At 44.9% G+C, this 22,896-nt stretch overlaps 1 protein-coding gene across 2 annotated transcripts in view; it reads left to right on the top strand.

Moving 5' to 3' along the window:
- The window catches only part of TRIO (trio Rho guanine nucleotide exchange factor), a 452,008-nt gene that overhangs the window by 312,560 nt on the left and 116,552 nt on the right, over positions 1 to 22,896 (top strand). For both annotated transcript variants that reach the window (XM_045004406.1, XM_045004407.1), the window contains exons 31-33: positions 4,534 to 4,635; positions 9,997 to 10,139; positions 10,844 to 10,943. In XM_045004406.1, the coding sequence (XP_044860341.1) occupies positions 4,534 to 4,635; positions 9,997 to 10,139; positions 10,844 to 10,943 (345 nt within the window). The remainder of the gene's footprint in view (positions 1 to 4,533; positions 4,636 to 9,996; positions 10,140 to 10,843; positions 10,944 to 22,896) is intronic.

Genomic DNA, 22,896 nt, shown 5'->3' with positions numbered 1-22,896 from the left:
AAACCAATAATGCAGACCATGGTTCAAAAAGTAAGAAGTATTCTCTCAGTTCCTACCCTATCTACGCCACACTCCTATCAGCCCCACTCACCTGCTAATCCTTTCCTCTGGAAAAGACTTGGAGAATAACTACAGCATGTCCTAAACATCAGCTTTGAAGTGAGGCTGGTAACAAATGACCTCATTGAGCACAGCCTACTTTGTTGACCACGTGAAGCTGACACCGGGAAATCATAAGTTTGAGCACCTCAGGTGATCTCAGCTGCTAAGGCTTTACCTGGGAGTAAGAGCCACATGTAGGACAAGTACTAAAAAATAAACTCTGTCTCTTGCAAGGTTGTCATTTCAGTCCCCAGCTTCTATTAGTAGCTTTCAGAGCCAGAGTGGTTGCTGGGGAAACACTGAGAAAGGTGCTTCCTTACACGTACCAAAAACTGTCGCCGTGCCTCAGTTGTGACCTACTAAAAACAAAAAAAAGCTCACCCCTGCTATCCTCGTCTTAAAACATGAGTGCACAGCCTGCCAGTCATCGCAATCTGTAGGACCGCTATTGAGACGACCAGACACTTTCTTTTGTGATCTAAACTGTGGTTTGATTTGAAGTTTCTAGGGATGAGAAGCTGGTGTATTATAAAGTCAACTTCTGACCCAGTAATGAAATGTTAGGGAACAAAATGGGATTCATCATTAGTGCTAACGTCTCAAACAATCCCAGAGCTCTGCTTCCTGCCCAGTGTTGATGTTCTCATGTTGCTCTGTGCCGAGTAAAGAGCATAAGCTGGAGTTCATGTTGCTGTATAGCAGTCCTGCCTGATATCAGAAATAGAATGCATCAAGTAAATTTAAAAAAAAACCAACAACTTCAAGATCTAACTGGAGGAACAGATTGAAAACGTAGTAAGAGTTTGGAGTCAGAGAACAGGGTTGTATGATAGAGCTCCAAGTCCTGCACCAACTTTGGCTTGTTTTGGTCTTAAAAGCCATACATATAAATAGTGTTCTGTCAGCTTCCCTGTGAAATGTCAGCACTTTCTATGTGAAATTAACTATCTTGTACATGTCAAAGAAACAGATGTGTTAAGAGTTTATACCTGGATGCATGAGTGCAGCTGCCCGATTTTTCACACTTGCTAGGAATAGACAGTGTATTGCAGGGGTAGGCAAACTTTTTGGCCTGAGAGCCGCTTTGGGTTTTGTAAATTGTATGGAGGACCAGTTAGGGGAGGCGGTCATGGCCCAGCCCCCACCTCCTATCTGCCCCCACACACACTCCTGCCGCATCCAACCCCCCTGTTCCCTGACGGCCCCTCTGGGACCCCAGCCCGACCCACACACTCCCACTCCCTATCCCCTGACTGCCCCTGGACTCCTGCTGCCCCATCCAGCCCCTTCTCTCATTCCTGACAGGCGCCCCCCCCCCCCCCGGGACCTCTGCCCCATCCAACCACCCCTTCTCCCTGTCCCCTGACTGCCCCTGGAACCCCTGCCCATGACTGCCCCCTGGTGCCCCATCCAACCCCCCATCCTTCCTGACTGCCCCCCGGGATCCCTGTCCCCATTCAACCCCTTATTCCCCCCTGCCCCCGACTGCCCCGACCCCTAGCCACACCCCCGCCCCCTGACCACCACCCCGAACTCCCCTGCCCTCTATCCAACCCCCTCTGCTCCGTGCCCCCTTACCACGCTGCCTGGAGCACCGGTGGCTGGCGGCACTACAGCCGCGCCACCTGGCTCGAGCCAGGCCACGCCACTACCACACAGCACAGAGCACTGGGTCAGGCCGGGCTCTGCAGCTGCGCTGCCCCAGGAGCTCGCTGCCCCACCGCTCAGAGCATTGGGCTGGCGGTGGAGTGAGCGCGCTGAGGCTGCGGAGGAGGGGGGAGAGCAGGGAAGGGACCGGGGGCGAGCCTCCTGGGCCAGGAGCTCGGGGGCTGGGCAGGACAGTCCCGCAGCTGGATGTGGCCTGTGGGCTGTAGTTTGCAGACCCCTGGTGTATTGTCTTCCTGCTGTGCAATTCCACATCATAACCCATCTGGCCTTTGCCATTATTAACCTATGACAGGGAAACATTTCTGTGTGCATATGGAAATGTTAATCTTAAAGGCAGAACTAGGATTAAGGTTTATGGAAAGTTTTCTGTTTACATTGGTTTTGTCAAAAACCTCGGTGTTCTGTGGAAAACTTTTTACATCGTGTTTCCTTTCCATGGAAAATGTTGAATTTTCATAGAAAAATCAAAAAAGATTCTGCTGAAAGCTGATTATTTTCTATTTCAGGTATTTAGACAGAGTGTTGATATTTCCCTGGAAAATTTTGACAAAAATCTTTTTTTGTTTTTGTTGTAATTTTCCATGGCAGCATTTTCTAACCAGATCTAATGAGGATATCATCAAAATAATACTCTGGGGATTAAATTGAAGAAAGAGAGTAAACCCACTACCCTCACCCCCAGTAATACAAAAGTACATTGCTTGCCTCAAAATCAGAGGATTGATGTCTAAATTACTACATATAACTCGACAAAAAGTGAAATTAAAGGAATGCCACCGCCTGAAAAAGTGCAACTGTTTTTTATCCAGTATTGTCACAAGTAACAACTGAATTACTGTTAAACAACTGAAAGGGGTTGGAGGAAGAAAATATATTTTCCTTTTGTTTCAGTTTCACATGGTACACCTTACAGCACTTTATGAATAAGCACTTTCTTGGAGTAGATGGAGGAGAGACATTAATTTAAAAATATAGAAAAATGTGTGAAAAATTTATAAAAATTGGCAGGACTTGGGAGCAAGTGCAGTACCTGAAACTACAGTCCTAAATTATTTTTTAAAACTTGACTAGAATTCAAGTTGTTGTCTTAATAACTAAAATATATACTTAGAACTTGCTGCTGAATATAAATTATTCCATTTCTTGTCATAGTTTGAGACAAGCAGTGGACTTCTGTATTACTAGAGTTTATTGTTCTCCTCTTCAAATAGTCTAGCTCATGTTTATATTTCTGCCAGTACCCTGTATAAATTATCTGATTACTTTCTAATATTTCTATCCTCTGAGCAGTATCTGAGGATGGGGCTTTTCAACACCAATGTCCCTATGGCACCCAGAGGATTGCTTTTCCAAGTATCACTTATACTAATGACTTTTTAAAGTTCACTTAAAAATACTTTTCTGATATTTTTTAATTGTGATGTTACTTGTTAATATACCCTTCAGTATTTGCACTATACAGCATGTTGGTACATGCAAAGATTGTTCATAGACCAGTGAAATATATTTTACACTTTGTTTGAAATAAAAGTGCTTTATAAACATTCAGCACCCTTATGAGGTAAATAAGACCAAGTTTACAGATGTGGATGACAAAGCAGTGAGTCTACCTGATTTGACCAAGGCCACAAAAGCAAGTAGTCTTGAAATGCTACTAGGAAAAAAATAGTGCCTCCCATGCTCTGGCTATCCAGTGCACACTACAGTCAGTGTGTATATGCTAGTAGTGCTGTGTGTGTGTGTAGGAAGATAGAGTTTCCATTATGCATGTAACAATTTACTTTGTTACTTGCACTTAAGTCATTACCCTACAATTCTGAACCCTCACCTTTGACATTTAAAGAGTCAGGCATCTTGCAGTTTGATTTGTATGTCCTAATTTATTTGCTAGTCCCCTTGGATTATATCCTTTTTGTATTGCTAAAGGAAAAACTAATTGATATTTTAGATCATACTCCGATTGGAAAGGAAAAAAAACGTTATTGGATGTTCAGTGCACAGGAACTGAGGGGTTGGGGCGGCATCACCTCATGTATCCGGGGAGGGGCCACAGACATGAGGCATGAATGCCACCCCTCTACAGAAACTGCTAGGCAAAAGTCTCCGGCTCCGGTGTGCGCGCACACCAACTTGGAATACACATCTGCATCACATCTTGAAGAACCACAGTTACTTGGAAATGAACTTGGAGGTTACTTACTGTAAGTAACCTCCAAGTTCACCTCCAAGGTCATGCAATTTCCAAATCACTTCCATTATTGTAGAGGGAAGGAAACACATTAGAAGTGATTTCTTAGGTAGAAAGGAGATTAGAATTTTAAACATAAAGAAAAAACTTCTCTTGTTAATCCATGATTTCCAGGCAAGAATATTATCCCTTACCTGCTGTAATAATTGCCATTATCTCTAACTGAAATAAGTGAGGACAGCAGCTGCTTGACGTCTAGCCTGAGAAACTGACACTTTGAATAATGAGGATTTGGGTGAAAAATCCAAACATAGAATTTCTGACATGTTATTTGGTGGTGTAACCACATATTTATTACGTTGTATACCAATGTTGGAAGCAGTTTGCTGAAAATCGTTTTATTTCTAAGCAAAAAAGCCAACAGATGGGGTTCTCAAAAATGCCAAAGTGGAGAGGAACTTTTGAATGTGCAGAGTGACTTAGGAGTATATGTTCATCTTAGTGGAATAATTGTCTTTCTGTGGATACTGTGCAAAAATTATCATAGAGTCCTAACCAATTTTTCTCACTTCCAGACTTCAGAGCTGGGTGTCACAGAGCACGTAGAAGGAGATCCTTGCAAATTTGCACTGTGGGTAGGAAGGACACCAACTTCTGACAACAAAATTGTGCTTAAGGTAATTTTTCAAGAAGGCATTTATGCTTCTTATATCAGTTGTTTGACTGTAGATCTTTATACATTACTGTTTAAAACAAACAAAAAATAACCTCTGTGAAATTGATTGCCTATGGATGGACAGCCCCTTGAGCCAGGTAAACTTACCTTAACCTTAATTAGGGATGGTGTATATTAAATCTTAATGGTCCTTTAGATACTGGGAGAGTCTGTGCAGCCCACCAAGGAATAAGCAATCTTGTTCTCTCCAGTAAATTTGAGAGGAGTGGAAAGCTGTTTGATTTGTTTACTTTGCTTTCCTGTTGGGATTTAAATCCTCTTGATTGAGAATTTAAGCCAGCCGCTAACTGATGGGAGTCAGGAAGAAACAAACCCATGGACAGGCTATTCCATAACTATCAGTTATAGTGTTTTTTGCGCTTTGTATCTGTTACTGCTTGCTGGTGGACGGTGTGCTCTACTAGATAGATAACTAATCCAATCTAATGTAGCAATTCCTATATTTGAGTAATATTATCCTAACTAGGCTAATCTTGTGCACGGTGAGCAATGTGGAAGACATGACTCCTACTGTAGCCTACTAGTAAAGGAAAGATGTGAAATGCTGCAAAGGAAGTGTTAAACGATGTTTAAGCCTGATCTGCCTAAAGCCGAGTAGAGTGTTGTGTGTGAATGGGTGAACACTGGGGAAAGCAGCCTCTATGATTTATCCTGCGTCTCTGAGAGGTGCCAGTACTACAAGAGAACTGAGCAACATTTCAGAGGGGGAACAGCGAAGAGGACTTCAGGAGCTAGCTGAGCTGAAAGTGCTGGTCATAATGCCCAGGCTCCACGAGACGTGTCCTCCCTCCGGACAGAAGTCTGATAAACATGAGCAGGAGGCATTGTGATAGTGATGAAGACCATTCTTGGATTAAACCAGAGACAGAGGTGCTATGACAAGCCTTTTGAGAACCAGGCTGTGAGCTCTGAACTGAAAGAACAGCCTTTAAATTGTGAGTCTAGGGAGCATCAGAAAGCAGGGCCTGCAGCAGAGCGAGTCTCTAGGCAACCTAATGAACACAGCTGGCCTGTAGTAAGCGGCCTGATTGGCTACACAACCTGATTGGTGGGAAGAGTCAGCAGACCGGCTCTTAAGCCCAGCAGCAGCAGTTTAGCGGCTGCTCAAAACATTTGTCCACAGTTGTGATAGGCTGTGCCTGCTTGTTCCCAGCCCTGCCCTTGCCTTGCCTTACTCCAGGTAACCTGGTCTTACCCACAGCTCCGATTCCTCATTTTGGACTCCACATGCCAGAGCCATGGCTCAGAGCTGGCCTTTGACTCTGGTTCTGACTCTGGGTTCCAATTCCTGGCGTCCAACTTCTGCTCTAACCACGGGGCACGACTACCACTGTCCTAGTCACATGACAGTTTGAGCAACCCCAACCCCAACAATAAGAGAACTAGAGCTGATACGGTGAACATGGATTCTACAAAGGCCAATATCTCCCTGACAGAGATACCTGAGAGCCCTACAGATCTTACAGACCCAGGTTGTCTCCCTGCAAGTGCAAAATGTGGTTCTGCAAGCTCATGCCATGTTGCCATCAGCTGTGCTGCCTGCAAGCCCAAGCTTCCCCTCACCTGCCAAGTTCAACGGTGATTGCAACAAATTTTGTGGGTTCTTATATCAGTGTTGGCTCCTGTTTCTACTACATACACAGTTGTACCCCACTGATCAAGCCCGAGTGGGATTGATATCAGCCTCTTTACTGGGAAGGCCCTGTCTCAGGCGTCTCCACTCCTGGAGGAATCAAGCCCATTTCTAGGGCTGTTTGAAGACTTCATTCGAGCTATGGCAGAGGTCTTTGATGACTCGAGTCATGAGTATGTGGCCAAAGCCGCACTTCAGGGATTGTGGCAGGGATGCCAGGTCGTTTCTAAATATGCAACGGAGTTCCAACACTTGGTGGTAGACACCGAGTGGGACAAGACACCACCACCACCACCACCTCTGGCTGAGATGGGGCCTGAGATCAGACTATGTTGACTGGAGGGAAATCATGTTACACAAAATAGAAATATTCACATGGGTAGGAAAAATACTCTTTTGGAGAGTGAGGGTGGGAATAGCTAACGTTCAGAATATTGGGTACTTTGACCCTGAGAGGTCTCAAATGGAGGAGTGGGACAAAGTAGCAGATAGCAGCACAGTACAAAGTAATACAGTAACTCCTCACTTAGCATCGTCTCGTTGCTACGTCGCTGATCTATTAGAGAACATGTTCATTTGAAGTTGCACAATGCTCCCTTATAACGATGTTTGGCAGCCTCTCGCTTTGTCCACTGCTTGCAGGAAGAGCAGCCCGCTGGAGCTAGCTGGTGGGGGCTTGGAACCAGGGTGGGCTGGCAGCCCCCACATCAGCTCCCCTAAGTTCCCTGTGCAGCAGCCCCCCAGCAGGCTATCAATTGCCAGGCAGTTCTGGTGTCCCTCTACTCACTGCCATGTGCTGCTCCTGCCCTCTGCCTTGGAGCTGCTCCCCGGAGCCTCCTGCTTGCTGTGGGAAGGGGGAAGACGGGAGGTGCTAATGTTAGGGTGTTTCTCTCCTACTGCTCCTGACCCCCCGCTCCTGGACCCCATCTCCACAGAGTGTGGGTGGGTGGAGGGACACAACAGGGCTCAGGACGGAGGGAGCTTGCTGCTGCTGTCTCAACTTGCTCATCTACTTAAAAAGGCAGTGTACTTAGACTGGGGTCAATGTACTTAAAGGGGTAATGTGCAAAACACACACATGTGCAAAACACACACACACTGTGTGTGTGTGTCTCTCATACACGCATGCATCCTCCCACCTATCCCGGCACTTTGGAAAGTGGAGAGAGTGGTGCACTCCAATGGGATAGCGTGGGTTCATCATCACATTCAGTTTCTGCAGGGGATGTTTGCAGCTACTTCCATGTGTCTGTTGTGTCTCCTCCCTCCATTTGTGCTGCGTTGTAGCGTGTGAGGCTACATTAACAACAATGTGTTAACCCTTGAGGGCTCAGCCAAGTGCTAGTTCATCATTTGGCAGTAAGGCATTCCCTGGGAAATATCCCACCCTCTGACTTCACCACCTCAACCAAGCTTCACAATCATCATTGCTGTGTACAGTATTAAACTGTTTGTTCAAACCTGTGTGTGTGTCTGTGTCTGTGTAACATCTTTTGTCTGGCGAAAAAAAAATTCCCTGTAACCTAACCCCTCCTCACCCCCATTTACATTAATTCTTATGGGGAAATTGGATTCACTTAACATCATTTCGCTTAAAGTAGCATTTTTCAGGACCATAACTACAACGTTAAGCGAGGAGTTACTGTAACCAGTTCAGAATTGCTCTGAGCTGCCTTACTCTGAGGCACTCTTCTCTCCCTCCCTAGTAAGGGGAGTCTGACCCAGGCAGAGCAGGCTGGATGGGAAGAGAGTGACTGGCGGGAGTTCTTGTGTCTTCTGATGGAGATAAAATGTTGGTGGATGCAGTGGTTACCAATTAAAATTAAAAAAAAGTTATCAAATTTGCTGCTTAAATTTATTTTAAGTCAATAGGATAGTTACCCTATAGTGGAGTATCTGTGGGATTATTTGTATGGTAACAGCATATGGTGGCTATCACAGGAACTGCTGTGTTCTTAATCCATCCCTTGATTGGGTGAAGAGGATTAAAACCCTTGATTATTAAATCCAAGTATGAAATGTTATATAACAGGCACTTAATTTTAGTCATAAGGCATCGGCCTGGAAACCATACAAAAATCTCACTCTTACTGTGATTGGAGGGTGAGAAATCATTCTAGTCCAAAATGACTAGACTGACAACAAAAGGGTTTTGCTTTTTTTTATTTTTTTATTTAAGAACTGCCATGTGGAAATTAATTAAAGAATCTATGTGAAAGTCTAGCACCATAAAAGCCCTTGGCACTAAATTGATATTAGAGCAGACAACTCAACATTTCCGTCCACCAGCTCTCTTCCGAACCTTTTTTGGCACAACTAGCAGCTACCCAGTCAGAGACTGGTCTCCTGTATTTATATTTCAAACACTTAACAACTTGTTTCCTGGTTTGTTTGGGTTTTTTTTTTCCCCTTTGGTGGTTTTTTTTTTTTTTTTTGAGGTAAAGTTTTTAAAGGCTCAGCTACCTGCAACATCTCAAGTTTTTTACGGTTTTCTTTGGAAAATATTTTTATAATCTGATTAAAACCGTGTCTGATATTTTAAGACATCCTTGCCATTTTATTTTTCAGACACATTTGTTACTAGTCCCTGCCAAATTTTTTTTCTTGTTCTCTACAAAGATGCCTCTGTAACTCTGAATTGTCGAAGTTGAAGCTTTGTATTGCTTCTGATATTGTAGCTGCAAAAAGAGCTATACTTCATAGAAAACTGTAAGGAAACAAATCTCCCTGTCTTCTATTTTTGAGGAGGGAGAGGTTTTTTGTTTTGTGTTTTAACAAAAAACGAAATGTTTGTCCTTACAGTTCAGCTGTTCCTGCAGCTTTTTTCCCAACTGAAGTCCCATTGTGAAACTTTACATAATTTGTATAATTAAATAAACAATTATGATGTATTAGAGGTTTATGATTCTGGTGGGAGAGGAAGTGGGAGCTGCAGCTAATGCTTGAAACTAAATTTTAGTAGGACCTCGGCCTTGTCTATAATTTTGTGTCTGAAATAAATTGCACTTGCAAACAGCTCAATTGAGATGTTAAGTGACCTTCTTTGTGGCCATAAATAGCATTTGTACCCACAAAAAAAAGTGGCTGGATACCAAATGTTATTTGTTGTACCACAAAAATGCAGGTGCTCAATTAGAGGCAGTTCTTGAGAATCTGGCCCTTAAACAATGACGCTGTTCTCATGCAAACATCAAGAAATGGGGAAAGTAGTAGAGAAAACATAACACAGAAGCTTAAATATCTCAGTGAAAGAGTTGGTTTTCTATGAAATGGCAGCATATCTTTAAATGCAGTTAGACATCACTCAGAATTTATTACTCAGTTTCTAATTTGTAAGCTGCTGTTACCGCACATGTCTTGCAATGTATTCATACAGAGGCTATAACACAATAGGGCCATGACCTTGGTTAGGGTTCCAGGATGCTTCATTATGCAAACATATAGTAGGCAAAGCTGAAATTATTTATATTTTGATAAAACAGTATTGGTAACGAAAATAGTGGAATTTGAAAATGGGAACAGCTAGCTGGAATTTTCCATTAAAAGTATTTTTGAAAATAAAGATGTGAAACCATACTTGCGCCTTTTCCCCTGTGTATATGTGTGGTTTACTAGTGAACACAGGCCTTCTTAACCATAATGGTCCATTTGTTTGTTTGTATATTAAAGGCTTCCAGTATAGAGAACAAACAAGACTGGATCAAGCACATCCGGGAAGTAATACAAGAAAGAACCATTCATCTGAAAGGAGCATTGAAAGAGCCAATCCACATCCCCAAAACAGCTCCAACAACTAAGCAGAAAGGAAGGAGGTTAGAATTTGAATAACTTACTAGGAAGATGGGGATCATTTTTAAAGTGCCCCATCATGAAGGCCATATTTTAACTGCAATCATGGAGTTTTCTGTAAGGAACACAGTGTTCTCAGTGCATTCAGTGACTTAAACCAATATAGGAGTCGTCGTTGGCTAGTGTTATCTTCAAGTGTGGTCCTTGTAAATTAAGCTCCAGTTGACCACAGTGCTGTACATGTTCAAATCTCTGCTCTAAATGCTCACTTGCATCTTTGTGTGGTGCGTGTTGTTTGAAGTCAGTGTTATGTTCAGCGGCCTCGGAGGTGGGCATAGACCAGATGTACTCATTAAACTTTTACAGTATGTATTTTTCACTCAAGTTCCTTGTTTGTTTAAACTAGACTTCACACTTGGCAGTTTTGGTGAAATGGCTACCAGGGAGGGGGGGTTGGTCTCTGACCAAGGTTCCATGTAGTTGGCTGCTGCTGTATTTTTATACAGCTTAAGTTGAACAAAGATAGTTAGCTCAGTTCATTATATATTACAGTATAAAGCAAAGTAATTAAGCAAATGTTGGGGTGCAAGGCGTCATCAGTTGCTCTGTCTTAGGCACCCACTGCTGTAATATCTGGATGCCTTCCATTAGGGTTGCAGATAAGAACTGGCAGCCTCTGAAACAGATGTGCTAACCAAATTCTGACAATTGGATTGTATGTTTGCAGAGATGGAGAGGACCTGGACAGTCAGGGAGATGGCAGCAGCCAGCCTGATACTATTTCAATTGCGTCACGAACTTCCCAGAATACACTAGACAGTGATAAGGTAAGAGACATGAAGTAATATTCCATTTATTTTTTATTTTTATTTTTATTTTTTTAGCAAATGGCATACAGTTTAGACTGAAGTATCACCAACCCCTGAAGCATACTTCTGACAGCCTTCCTTCCCCCAGATTGGCTACATGCAATAAAGAATATGCATTTTAGTCCCTTGACAATGGGTTATTCTGGTTTAAAACCATAGCCTTGAGGCAAGGCTTTCATTTATCCTAACTTACACTAGTCCTTTCCTCCATCCCAGAGTCATTTATAACTTTAACCCAAGTTAAATGTATGATGGTGAAGATAAAGGTAAAATCAGATTAACCTTCAAAGGTGTCCCTAATCTCTCTGAATCTTTCTGAAAATATACCTTGTGCCATTTGTGACAGCTAGGCGATACTGGCTATTGTGTCAAATAGGAATATCAACTTTGAAAGGGCACTGTCTACCAACAGCTCATATCAGCACAGTAAAATATTTTATAAAATGTGAAGGCTCCAACTGTCTAAATGTCATTGAGTAGGGTGGAGTGTATCTGAGCCAGGCAGAGGTGTGCAAATCATCAATGTCATCATAGGACAGCTAGGAAACAATATTTAAAAAATTAACTTCTCCTAGAGTCCACTCCCCCTCCCCCTCCGCCCCCCCCCCCCCCCCCCCCCCCCCCCCCCGGGTTTCTATACTGATGGAACAGTTCAAGTCTACAGGCAACTGAGACTTTTTGCTAAATGAGGAAGAGAAGGAAGCAGGCAAGAGGTAAGTTCAGCTCCCTCAAAGATACTTAGGGCTGTTATTTATTGAATCTGCTGGGGGAAAAAATCTACTTTTTGACTAGCTGCAATTGCGCCAGCAATTGGTAGTCATTGGTTGTAGAGTTCATAGATCTTGGTGTCTACCTGAGCTCTAACACTGTTAGCCAGAAGCCTGCTATGTATTTTCAAGTAAGAAGAGGGAGGGGGAAATGTCTCAACAGCTTTTGTTTGTGATATTTTCCTCTTCCATTTGGATAAAATCCACATTCTAATTTGAGCAGAAGCTGGATCTAGCGTGTCTCCCTATACATCATTTACAAAACTGTACTGTATATACTAGCGTTCATATATGGATATGTACTGAGGAAGAGAACTAATGCATGGTATAGTCTTCAAACATAATCTTTCCTTCTCCATGTTGGTTAGAGAAATGGCTAACTGTGTTTAGAAGCACTTCTACCTTATAAGCTGTTCTGCACGAGTGTAATCTAGGATTTAGTGAGTATTGGTGTAAGTGAACTCCTGGAGCTATAGGATATAGTATTCAGCACTCTACCCCTATGCTTGAGTTTGTAATGCCTGTTAAGTGGGTTGTTAGTAAGAAGTTTCTCCACAGATGTTATAGGGTGGAAGGCTATCAACATGTTAAGGAAAATCCTGAGGGAAGTTCATTCAGCCAAGCCTCTTAATAATTTTCACATGATGCATGAAGTATTGCTGTGAAAAGAGGCTACAGATAAGCCACCCAATTTTCTAGGGAATACTACATCATAAATAACAAAAGAGGGCGTTTGGTTATGCTGGGAATGGATTGCATCACCTTTTTATTGTCCAGCATGTGCTTCAAGTCAGCCATTGTTCATATTCGTTCCTGTCTCAGCCAGACACTGGGAAAGCAGAGACAGCATGTCATCTGGGTTTGGTGGGTTAACACAGTAGAACCTCGTTAATTTATATTGATTACTAGGAGTCCAACTTCAAATGACTTGCTTATATAATTTATTGAATACACAAAGAAAAAGGACAAAAATAAGGCGCTTTAATTTACTTTGAGTTTTTGTATTTGCACTGAAAATGTTGTCTGGTATAATAGGTTTAAAAAAGAAAAGAAAAAAAAAATCTTAACAAGATAGTTCACTCCAGCATGCTGATATTAAACCATTGCTAAAAATTGCAGAGGCTGCCTTTTTCTGTGCAGATTTTCAAATGTATGGATTAGCCAAATGCAGATTAGAAATGTTAATCAAAACTACCTCTGGATAAAGAAAAAGACCTGCAATCAGGCAATCCAAAGTCTAGTGTTTTTTTTTTTAAATAATTTTAATATGAGGCACAGTGAAAGGACATGAGGCAGGAGGCCAGTGAAGTCTATGAGGAATATGAATCATAAGTAATACATATATTTCATTTAATGGGTTTGTAACTTGCTAGTTACAGTCCACTTGGGGCTGAAACTTGGCACATAATTTCTCAGCCTAAACTTAAAAAAAAAAAAAAAATGTTTAAATCACTTACACAATGAGGTAGTAAAAAGGAGAGTAGAGAGCTGTACTTTTAATGCAGTTCAGCCAAAAAGCTTCTTATTTATAAATTAAAATGTACAGACAGTTTAAACTAGGGTTATTTTCATTAGAAACAGATTACTTAAAAGTATCAACATGTAAAACACATTTTACCTATTTTAAAATAGTCATAATCAGGTGGTGAAACTACTCCATGTTATATATTTACATAATTTTATTTATGTGCTCTTCTTAAATCACATCACACCAAAAACCACATGGCAAATGCTCCCATGCTGCTCAACAGGTGACTAAAACCACTCATTTTGTCCAGTTATATTTGTATGCAATTCATTTCTTTTATACATTCTGAGTAGAACAAATAACTATTGCACAGTTTGAATATGAACGGTGTCAATTAAACTAGTGGTAACCACGATGGAATCCAATGAACTGCTCCCCAAAAAGCAAGGATTTGTTTCATTTTTGCTAGACAGCAGCATAGGGTAAACTAGAAATCTTTGTAATCTACAAACAATTAGGAAGCATCCAAGATAGCCTTTACAGATGTGTTTACTTGGAATTGTTTGGCCATAACTTAACTCTGAGGTTCAAAAAAAACAACCACCATAGTGGCTTAACCCTGGAACCTGATGGCCTGAGGAAACCCCACCCCAGCAAGAGACTCCGGTAGGGCTGGAGAGGGGAGGGGGAAGGCCTCTGTTACCACTCTATCAGGTCCTCTGCCGAGTTGTGTGGGGGCTGAGTTCTCCCTCTAATCTGTCAGTGTGATGGTCTGGAGCAGAGAGGGACCCCTGCCAGCTGAAACGGATGGTTTTAGGTTCTCGTTAAGCTTAGCTGATGGCTATTGTGGGTGGCCTTTATTGCTATCACACCAAGCATGGATAGAGGCACTGTGGTTTCTATTTAAGTGTGGGCCTAGGACCCTGTATTGCCTTAATCTGCCTATAAAAAGTGCCTTGGTTTTTGTAATAAAAAACTTCTGCGCTGAAGAGAAAACATGTTGCTTGTTTGATTCTGCCTCTGCTGGCTCTTGGTCGTTAAGCTACACACTGTCACTTCCCAAACTTGTTTGACAGGGATTGAACAATCCTTATCTAAACCAAACATTTTGTTTTACATACCTAGCTGTTCTCCATTTCTTCTGCAGACTGTCTGTATTATTTTGAAATTGCTGGCCCAGAGCATTTCTATTTTCCCCTCCCTTCCCATGAAAAGATCTTTTAGGGAGAGGGTCTGAGGAAGGGTAGCTACATGAGCTGGTCACAAATTAAGAGGGTAAGAGAGAGGGGCATGGCAAATTCCTGAAAACATAGGCTTGGCCTACACTACAGAGGTAGGTTGACTTAATGCAGCTTATGTCAACCTAACTCTGTAAGCGTCTACACTAAAACTTAGCTACCATTGAAGTAACTCACTCACTCCACCGACTTAATAATTCCACCTCTGTGAGAGGTGTAGTACTTAAGTCGATGTAGTTAGGTTGATGCAGTGTCAGTGTGGACCCTGTGTTGCTTACATCGAATGATGTTGCCTTTCAGAAACCATCCCATAATGCCCCACACTGGCAGGTACATCGGTGCAAGTGCTCCTGTTGAAGACACGGTGCATTGCTGACACAACGAGCGTAGTGTGGACATGTAAAACTGATTCAATTACTGCGGCGGCTATAGGTCAACATAACTTAGGTCAACTTAATTTTGTAGTGTAGACCTGACCATATGGAGTGAGCTGCATATGAGTTGCATGCGCAAACCTTGAGATCTGCCTGAAAGCCTTGTCTTTCCATACTTTTTCTAGGCAGGTCTCTGGGCACAGTGCTGCCCACTCTTTTTGGGTTTCCATAATCGTGCACTTGAGCACTCTCAGGGGATTTTAGAGCAATTTCTCCTTTTCCTGTAGCCTTGTTTTGCTAATATGATCTTTGGAAAGGTGTGTGCAAGTGAGAATAACTTAAAATCGTATAAAAGACTCCAACTCCCCCCCCCCCCCCGAGTACTTATGCTGGAATCTTAGGCCATGCTTACACTAGGGAAATCTGTTGGTAGCATAGGAAAAAATAGTTGTAGGAACAATTTAGTACAGCCATACTACCCAGCCCGAATTGGTGCCTTTCTTCCCCATTAGGGCTGTGTTGGCACCAGCTGGTCTCTAGTGGTTCCTGTATTTAGCAAACTCCTAAGTCCCCCAGCTGAGTGTTTTGTTTTCCCTTGCCCCTTCAGTAATGTCTCCCACTATCTAGTTTTCCTCCCACTCCGCAGCTCCTCAACTGATGATCTGCTTGTTGGTACAGGAAAAAAGACAGCAATCATTGACCGTTCTTCCCTTCCTGCAGTATCCTCCTCCCAGCTCAGTAATGCCCCCGTTCTTCTAGCTGCCTTTCTTCTGAGGAAAACTGCATTCCTGAGGAGAGCTACCAGAGCGCGGGCATTACTGAGGGCAGGGGGCAGCATACATGAGGGGAATATAGCCAGGGAAAGGGGGATGATTGTAGTTGAGCGGAAGAGAGGGCATTGTTTGGGTGAGCAGAAGTTGGTCTCCACATGTGATCCACACCTGAATGACTGAAGAGCTGCAGAGCAGGAACTAGTGCATTTCAAGGGCCAGAAGGGGGCTCTCCGCTGGCTAACTACTTAGTTACCAAGGCAACTTCAATTTGTATCTCCCTATAATTGTCTTTTGTATGGCAGGTGGGAGGTGCAACTGAGTTGAATAAGGGCATGGCAACCAATTACTCTTAAATGTAGACAAGTCATTAATGGCTGAAATGAAGGTTAGAACAGAGTTTTGGTAGCACCCTGAAAATATCTTTTAGCAGTGACCAGGCTTGGAAGTTTAGATGATGTAAACCTCCAAAGTTCCTTCATCTGGTCCTAATGCAGAGGAAACTAAGTGTAGGCTTGAGAGTATATTGTGTAGTGGTATGTCAGATCTTTTCATGCTTATGGTGACTGAGTTGGCAGTGATATTAAATGCTATTTCAAACAATCATATGGAAAATGGAAGGGGTAAGCGAGGGTGAGGTGGGGTGGGAAGAGTTAACGTAGAGTGCTAGGATTACAGTTAGTTATATTGGCTACAATCTGTAGGCTTCTGTAATCCTTCTTTATCAAGCAATTTCTCTTTGCAGTCTGCTCCATGCAATTCACTCTGTGTCAAACTAGCTTTAATCTACAAGCATCTTTATATTTCTGTGCAGTTCTTGAAAGACGACAAAGTTTGAGACAGCAGGAGAGATCTGAAAGTACTTAGTGTATTTGTTAGCACAAGCAGGGAGGAAAGGGCTTCCATTAGCGATGATCAATTTCCTTTTTTCCTGCTCAGAACTGGCAAAAGAGAACCACCTACAACTGATCTTCAAAAGATGAGCTTTTGTAACTTCCCGCTTTCCCCATGTCTTCTCTTTAGAGAAGACAAGTTGAAAACAAAGATGATTGTCTACCCTACCAAACTGTAAATAATCGGTTTTTGTACTGAGGATACTAAACAAAAACCAGTTACATTCTATACAAGACCACTTATTTCCACACCTAGACATCATTCAAACTTACCTTTTATGCTTTCTGAACTAAAAAGTTACTTTTTTCATGACATCTTAAATATGTAGTATTAAGATGTTACATAATGCGAGACGATATGGTCTAACTTTAGAACATGTGTAAGGTTCCTTTCAATAGGCATCTCATATTTGTGTCGGATAGTGATTGTTTCCAGCATTGAAGATCAAATGCATTCTTCTTCGGGTGATTGTTCATGTCCATTACATATTAGGTGTGTGCGCGCGCACTGCGTGCACAGACGTCGGGACCTTTTTCCCTTAGCGGCTCCCGTCGGGCCAGCAGGGGAGCCCAGCCAGAGCGGCGCCTTGTGCTGGTGCATATATACCCCTGCCGACCTGACCCTCCCTCAGTCCCTTCTTGCCGTCCGTTGCGGCCCTCCAAGACCTCCTGTTCGAAGGGTCCGGCCTATTCTCGGGCCAAATGGATGCCAGGCTGCACAGCCTTAAAGATTCCCAGGCAGCCCTTAAGTCGTTGGGGATGCGCACCCAGCGACTCAGAGGAAACCCTTCAAGCCCCAACCGTAGCAGCAACAGCAGTACCATCCTCGCCGCAGGCAGGAGCCATACCGCAGAAGGGGCAGAGACAACAGGCATAGGCGGAACAACTCGCCGGGCCAGGGCCAGCGCCAGGGCAAGCCGCAACCCGGCAGCAAGCAGGGATTTTGAAGGTGCGCTCGAGGACAGTGCACCGAACCACTTACTGGATCCTTCCCTCTGTTTCCTGAACCACTTGTCCCACTTCTGCCGTGCGTGGTCCCATATAACATTGGACCGTTGGGTCCTACGCACAGTGAAGGTGGGATACACGCTTCACTTCTCCTCATCCTCCTTCCCACCCCTTTTCCCCGTCCCTCTTCAGGGACCCCTCACGAGCAACTCCTGATGCAGGAGGTTCAGGCCCTTCTCAAGGTGGGGGCTGTGGAGGAGGTCCCTCAGGACCTAAGGGGAAAAGGGTTTTACTCCCGGTATTTCCTTATCCCCAAAGCAAAGATGGGTCTTCAACCCATTTTAGACCTGCGTGGACTCAACAAATTCTTAGTCAAGGTCCACTTCTTTATGATCTCCCTTGGCTCTATTATCCCGTCCCTGGCCCAGGGGGATTAGTACGCTGCCCTCGATATGAAAGGTGCGTACTTTCACGTCGCCATTCATCCCGCTCGCCGGCGTTTCCTACGGTTCACCATAAACCAGCACCATTACCAGTTTACGGTCCTACCGTTTGACCTGGCGACGGCCCTATGTGTATTCACAAAATGTATGTCAGTGGTGGCAGCCTTTCTTCGAAAAAGGAAAATGCGAGTGTATCCAACTCCTTGCAGGCCGGTCCGAGGAGGAGGTCCGTTCCCATGTGACAATGGCACTGGACGTATTCCACAGGCTAGGTCTCCTAGTCAATGGGCCCAAGTCCTCTCTAATACCGACGCAAAGGCTGGACTTCATCGGGGCAGTCCTGGACTCGGTACAGGCGTGAGTGAGCCTCAAGGAATCCAGGTTCCTGGCCATCCAGTGAACTGTAGTCTCAATGCAGAGGTTCCCCACAACCACAGCCAGATGCTGCCTGCAGCTCCTAGGGCACATGGCGGCGTGCACTCACGTGGTCAAACATGCTCAACTGAGGCTCATAACTTTGCAACTGTGGCTAGCCCAGGCATATCGCCCCGGCAAAGACCCCTTGGACCTTGTAGTGACGATCCCGGCCCAGGTCTTGGACTCCCTGTGCTGGTGGCTCAATCAGCAGTTAGTTTGCAAAGGGATCCCCTTCGCTGTACCACAACCCACCCTGACGCTGGTAACAGACGCATCAGACCTTGGCTGGGGAGCACACTTGGGGGACCTATGGACGCAGGGCTTGTGGTCCAGGGACAAAATGTCGCTCCATGTCAACGTAAAGGCGGTCAGGGCGGTTCGCCTAGCCTGCCAGACCTTTCATGCTACTTTAGAAGGGCACAGTGTGACAGTTCTGACAGACAACACCACCACCATGTTTTACATAAACAGGCAGGTTGGAGCCTGTTCCTCTCCCCTCTGCCACGAGGCACTTTTCCTGTGGGACATTTGTATAGCCCGCTCAGTGCACCTTGTAGTGTCATACCTTCTGAGAGAGTGAAACAAGCTGGCGGACCGCCTCAGCAGGTCATATCAAATGGACGATGATATCGGATGTCCTGCAATCGATCTTCCGGAGGTGGGGATTTCCCCAAATGGACCTCTTCACCACCAAAGACAACAGCCAGTGCCCTCAGTTTTGTTTTTTCCAAAACCACAGCCCGGGCTCAGTGGCAGATGCCTTCACAATTTCGTGGGATGGGAGTCTGAAATACGCCTTGCCACCACTCCCACTCATTCACAGAGTCCTCCTCAAGGTCCGCAGGGACAAAGCGGTGATGATTCTCATCGCACCAGCTTGGCTATGCCAGCATTGGTTTACGACCTTGCTGGAACTGTCATTGACCGCCCCAATTGCCCTGCCCCTGCACCGAGATCTCATCACGCAGGACAGCGGACACCTGCTCCACCCGAACCTGCAATCTCAGCATCTCATGGCATGGAATCTCTGTGGTTGAACGCTGTGGAGAGTCAGTGCTCCCTTCAGGTGCGACAAATTCTTCTCGGTAGTAGGAAGCCTTCCACTAGGGCGACATACCTCGCCACGTGGAAGAGATTCACCTGCTGGTGTGAACCAAAGCTCATGCAGCCTCTTCAGGCCTCTGTCCCAGTCATACTGGAATACCTGCTGCACCTCAAACATCAAGGACTCGCTCCCTCCTCGATTAGAGTACATCTGGCTGCCATTTCGGTGTTCTACCCAGGGGAGTCTGGGCATTCTGTGTTTTCCAACCCCATAGTAGCCCGGTTCCTCAAGGGGCTGGAGAGGGTGTTTCCCTATTAGCGCCCACCGATCCCTCCATGGAACCTTAACCTGGTCCTGACTAAGCTCATGGGACCCCCTTTCGAGCCTCTTGCTCTTTCAAGCACCTTGCCTGGAACATGGCGTTTTTCGTGGCCATTACGTCTGCAAGGAGGGTGTCAGAACTGAGGGCCCTCACTTTGGAACCCCTGTATACAGTTTTTTATAAAGACAAGTTGCAGTTTAGGCTACACCCTAAATTCCTCCCTAAGGTAGTTTCGCAATTTCACATGGGACAGGACATTTGTTTGCCAGTATTCTTTCCCAAACCACACACGGACCCGAGTCACCGCAGCCTGCGTATTCTAGGTGTCCGTAGGGCCCTGACGTTCTACCTGGAGCAAACTAGAACTTTCCGCAGGTTGACACAATTGTTCATCGCCTTCACAGAGGGAATGAAAGGTTTCCCTGTGTTGGCACAGTGGATATCATCGTGGATCATGGATTGCATCCGCGCATGTTACGAGCTCGCCAAGGTGCCAGCCCCGATGATCACCGCTCAGTCGATTAGGGCTCAGGCGTCCTCGATGGCTTTCCTGGTGCAGGTTCCACTCCAGGAGATCTGTAGAGCAGCCACCTGGTCGTCGGTGCACACATTCACAGCCCACTATGCGGTCCATCAACAGGCCAGAGAGGACGTGGCGGTCGGCAGGGCTGTGCTTCAATCAATTGTTCCATGACTCCTACCCTCCTCCTGTGGTAAGCTTGTGAGTCACCTAATGTGTAATGGACGTGAACAATCACTCGAAGAAGAAAAACTGATTATCTACCTTTTCGTAACTGTTGTTCTTCGAGATGTGTTGTTCACGTCCATTACACTTCCCACCCTCCTTCCCCTCTGTCGGAGTCACTGGCAAGAAGGAACTGAGGGAGGGTTGGGTTGGCAGGGGTATATATGCACCAGCACAGGGCGCCGTACTGGCAGGGCCCCTCTGCCGGCCTGACGGGAGCCGCTAAGGGGAAAAGTTTCTGACGTCTGTGCACGTGGTGCACACACACCTAATGTGTAATGGACGTGAACAACACATCTCGAAGAACAACAGTTACGAAAAGGTAAGTACCCGGTTTTTCTTGATGCAGCTGCACTGAATTCATCAGATGTACATAAGGAGTGTATTTAGCCCATTTAACAAGATTTTTTTCCTACCAGAAAATACCATTTTTTTAAAAAATAGGCACAAAATGTGAATCGTGTATAATGTTAACATGTCCCCTGGCAGGTTTGTTAATGAAAAGAACTTCCTTCCTCTTAAGATATGTGAGTTTGTCCGTGCCTAGTTTTCATTTCTCATCTTGCCTCTGTCTTTCCAGCAACTCCCATGTTTCAAACTTAGCCTCATCATTTATTTCATCAGGTCTTACTAATGCAATTTACATAAGAGGTTTCTTGAGAGTAAAGGATGAATTTACGCAGAATATTTACAGTCCCTTGTGAAACTTAAACTGGGATTTAGGCGTTTTCGAAGTCCTAATGTTCTCATCAGTGTAAATCAGTCTCCACTTTCTGGCATGTCTTCTTTTCTTCTCTCATCCAGTCTAGAGATTCTTGCCAAAGCTGTACAACACCAGCTGCTTGAGCTGTACTCTTTATCCCAGACACCCTTTGTTCTCCAGCTGAGTTTGAGTGCTAAAAGATGAATCTTCATTTATAAGGTGCATTAAGGAGAATAAAGGACAAACAATTTAAAAAGAAAAACATTGGCTAACAGTTACGGTAATGTGGGGGAAATTAATGGGTGTTGTGTCAAATGTTGGACAGTTAAAAGTTGAAAGTATTTTCATGTTCTTAAAATTATATTTTCCATGGTGATGGCTAGTGTTTCCAGATGAGAGATGGGTAGAGGGAGTAGAATTTAGTTCCTGCTGTTATTGACCACAGTGGAAAAGAGACCACACTCAAACTTTCACCTACAGACGTTGTGCAGAGCTGAGAACGTGGTGTCAGCATTGGCATGTTGTAACCTGATGACGTGTCTTCACTGCAGTGAAACACCTGCAGCTGGCCTAAGTAAGCTGATTTGGGCTCTTGGGGCTCGGCCTGCAGGGCTATAAAGTTGCAGTGTAGACTTTCAGACTTGGGCTGGAGCTCCAGCTCTGGGACCCCACGCAGGGGCCGGGAGGGGGGTCCCCAGAGCCCAGGCAAGTGTCTACCCTGAAATTTTATATCCCCATAGTTCAAGCCCCGTGAGCCAACACAGGCCAGCCACATGTGTTTTATTGCAGTATAGCCATACCCTTAGAGTCTAATGAACAGGCTGTGTTGTGGGCGTGAGTGTTGTTGAATACAGTAACTCCTCACTTTACGTTGTAGTTCTGTTCCTGAAAAATGCGACTTTAAGTGAAACAATGTTAAGCGAATCCAATTTCCCCATAAGAATGAATGTAAATGGAGGGGTTAGGTTCCAGGGACATTTTTTTGGGGGGGCCATACAGTACAATACTATAGTTGGGAGGTGCCCCTGCCTTACCCCACACAGGCACAGCCCACTGGCACTGGGGACAATGAGGCAGGCAAGGAGGCTGAAGGTGCCGTAGACTAGGAGAAGCACATTGCGCAGCAGCAGCTTCCCCTACTGTGCAAGCACCAGGGGCGGGGGGCTCAACCTTCAGCCCGCCCACTCCACTCCTTCCCCCAAGCCCCCACCCTTAACCCACCTCTTCTCCCCCCACCTCCTCCCCCTTTACTCCGCACGCCACGTCCTCACTCCTCCCCCTCCCTCCCCTGCCTCCTGCCCATGGCAATCGGCTGGCTTGCAGCATTCAGGAGGGAGGAGGGAGGAGCGAGGACATGGCGCGCAGACTCCTCCGCCCCCCCCCCCCTCCCCGCGAACACTGCAAGCCAGCTGATTGCCGCAGGCAGGAGGTAGGGGGAGCAGGGGGAAGGCGCTTATCCGCGGGGTCTGCCGGCAGGTGGGAAGCACTGGGGGGCCATAGGGGAGCTGATAGGGGGGCTGCCAGCTATGGACAAAGCAAGCAGCCAAGCGACATTATAGCGAAGCATTGCGCAACTTTAAATGGAGCATGTTCTGTAATTGAGCGGGGACGTAAGATTGAAACAACGTTGAGAGAAAGGACGTTAAGTGGGGAGTTACTGTAGTTAAGATGAAGGGGACAGCTAACTAATACTATTGTTTGTTGGTTCCCACATAGGTAATCCATATTATATCTGTTTGTTATACTCTTCTGTCCTAAGACTCTCACCAGTTGAAATA

The sequence above is a fragment of the Mauremys mutica genome, chromosome 2, assembly GCF_020497125.1.
Source record: "Mauremys mutica isolate MM-2020 ecotype Southern chromosome 2, ASM2049712v1, whole genome shotgun sequence".
NCBI lineage: Eukaryota > Metazoa > Chordata > Testudines > Geoemydidae > Mauremys > Mauremys mutica.
This window is presented reverse-complemented; position numbering and strand designations above follow the sequence as displayed.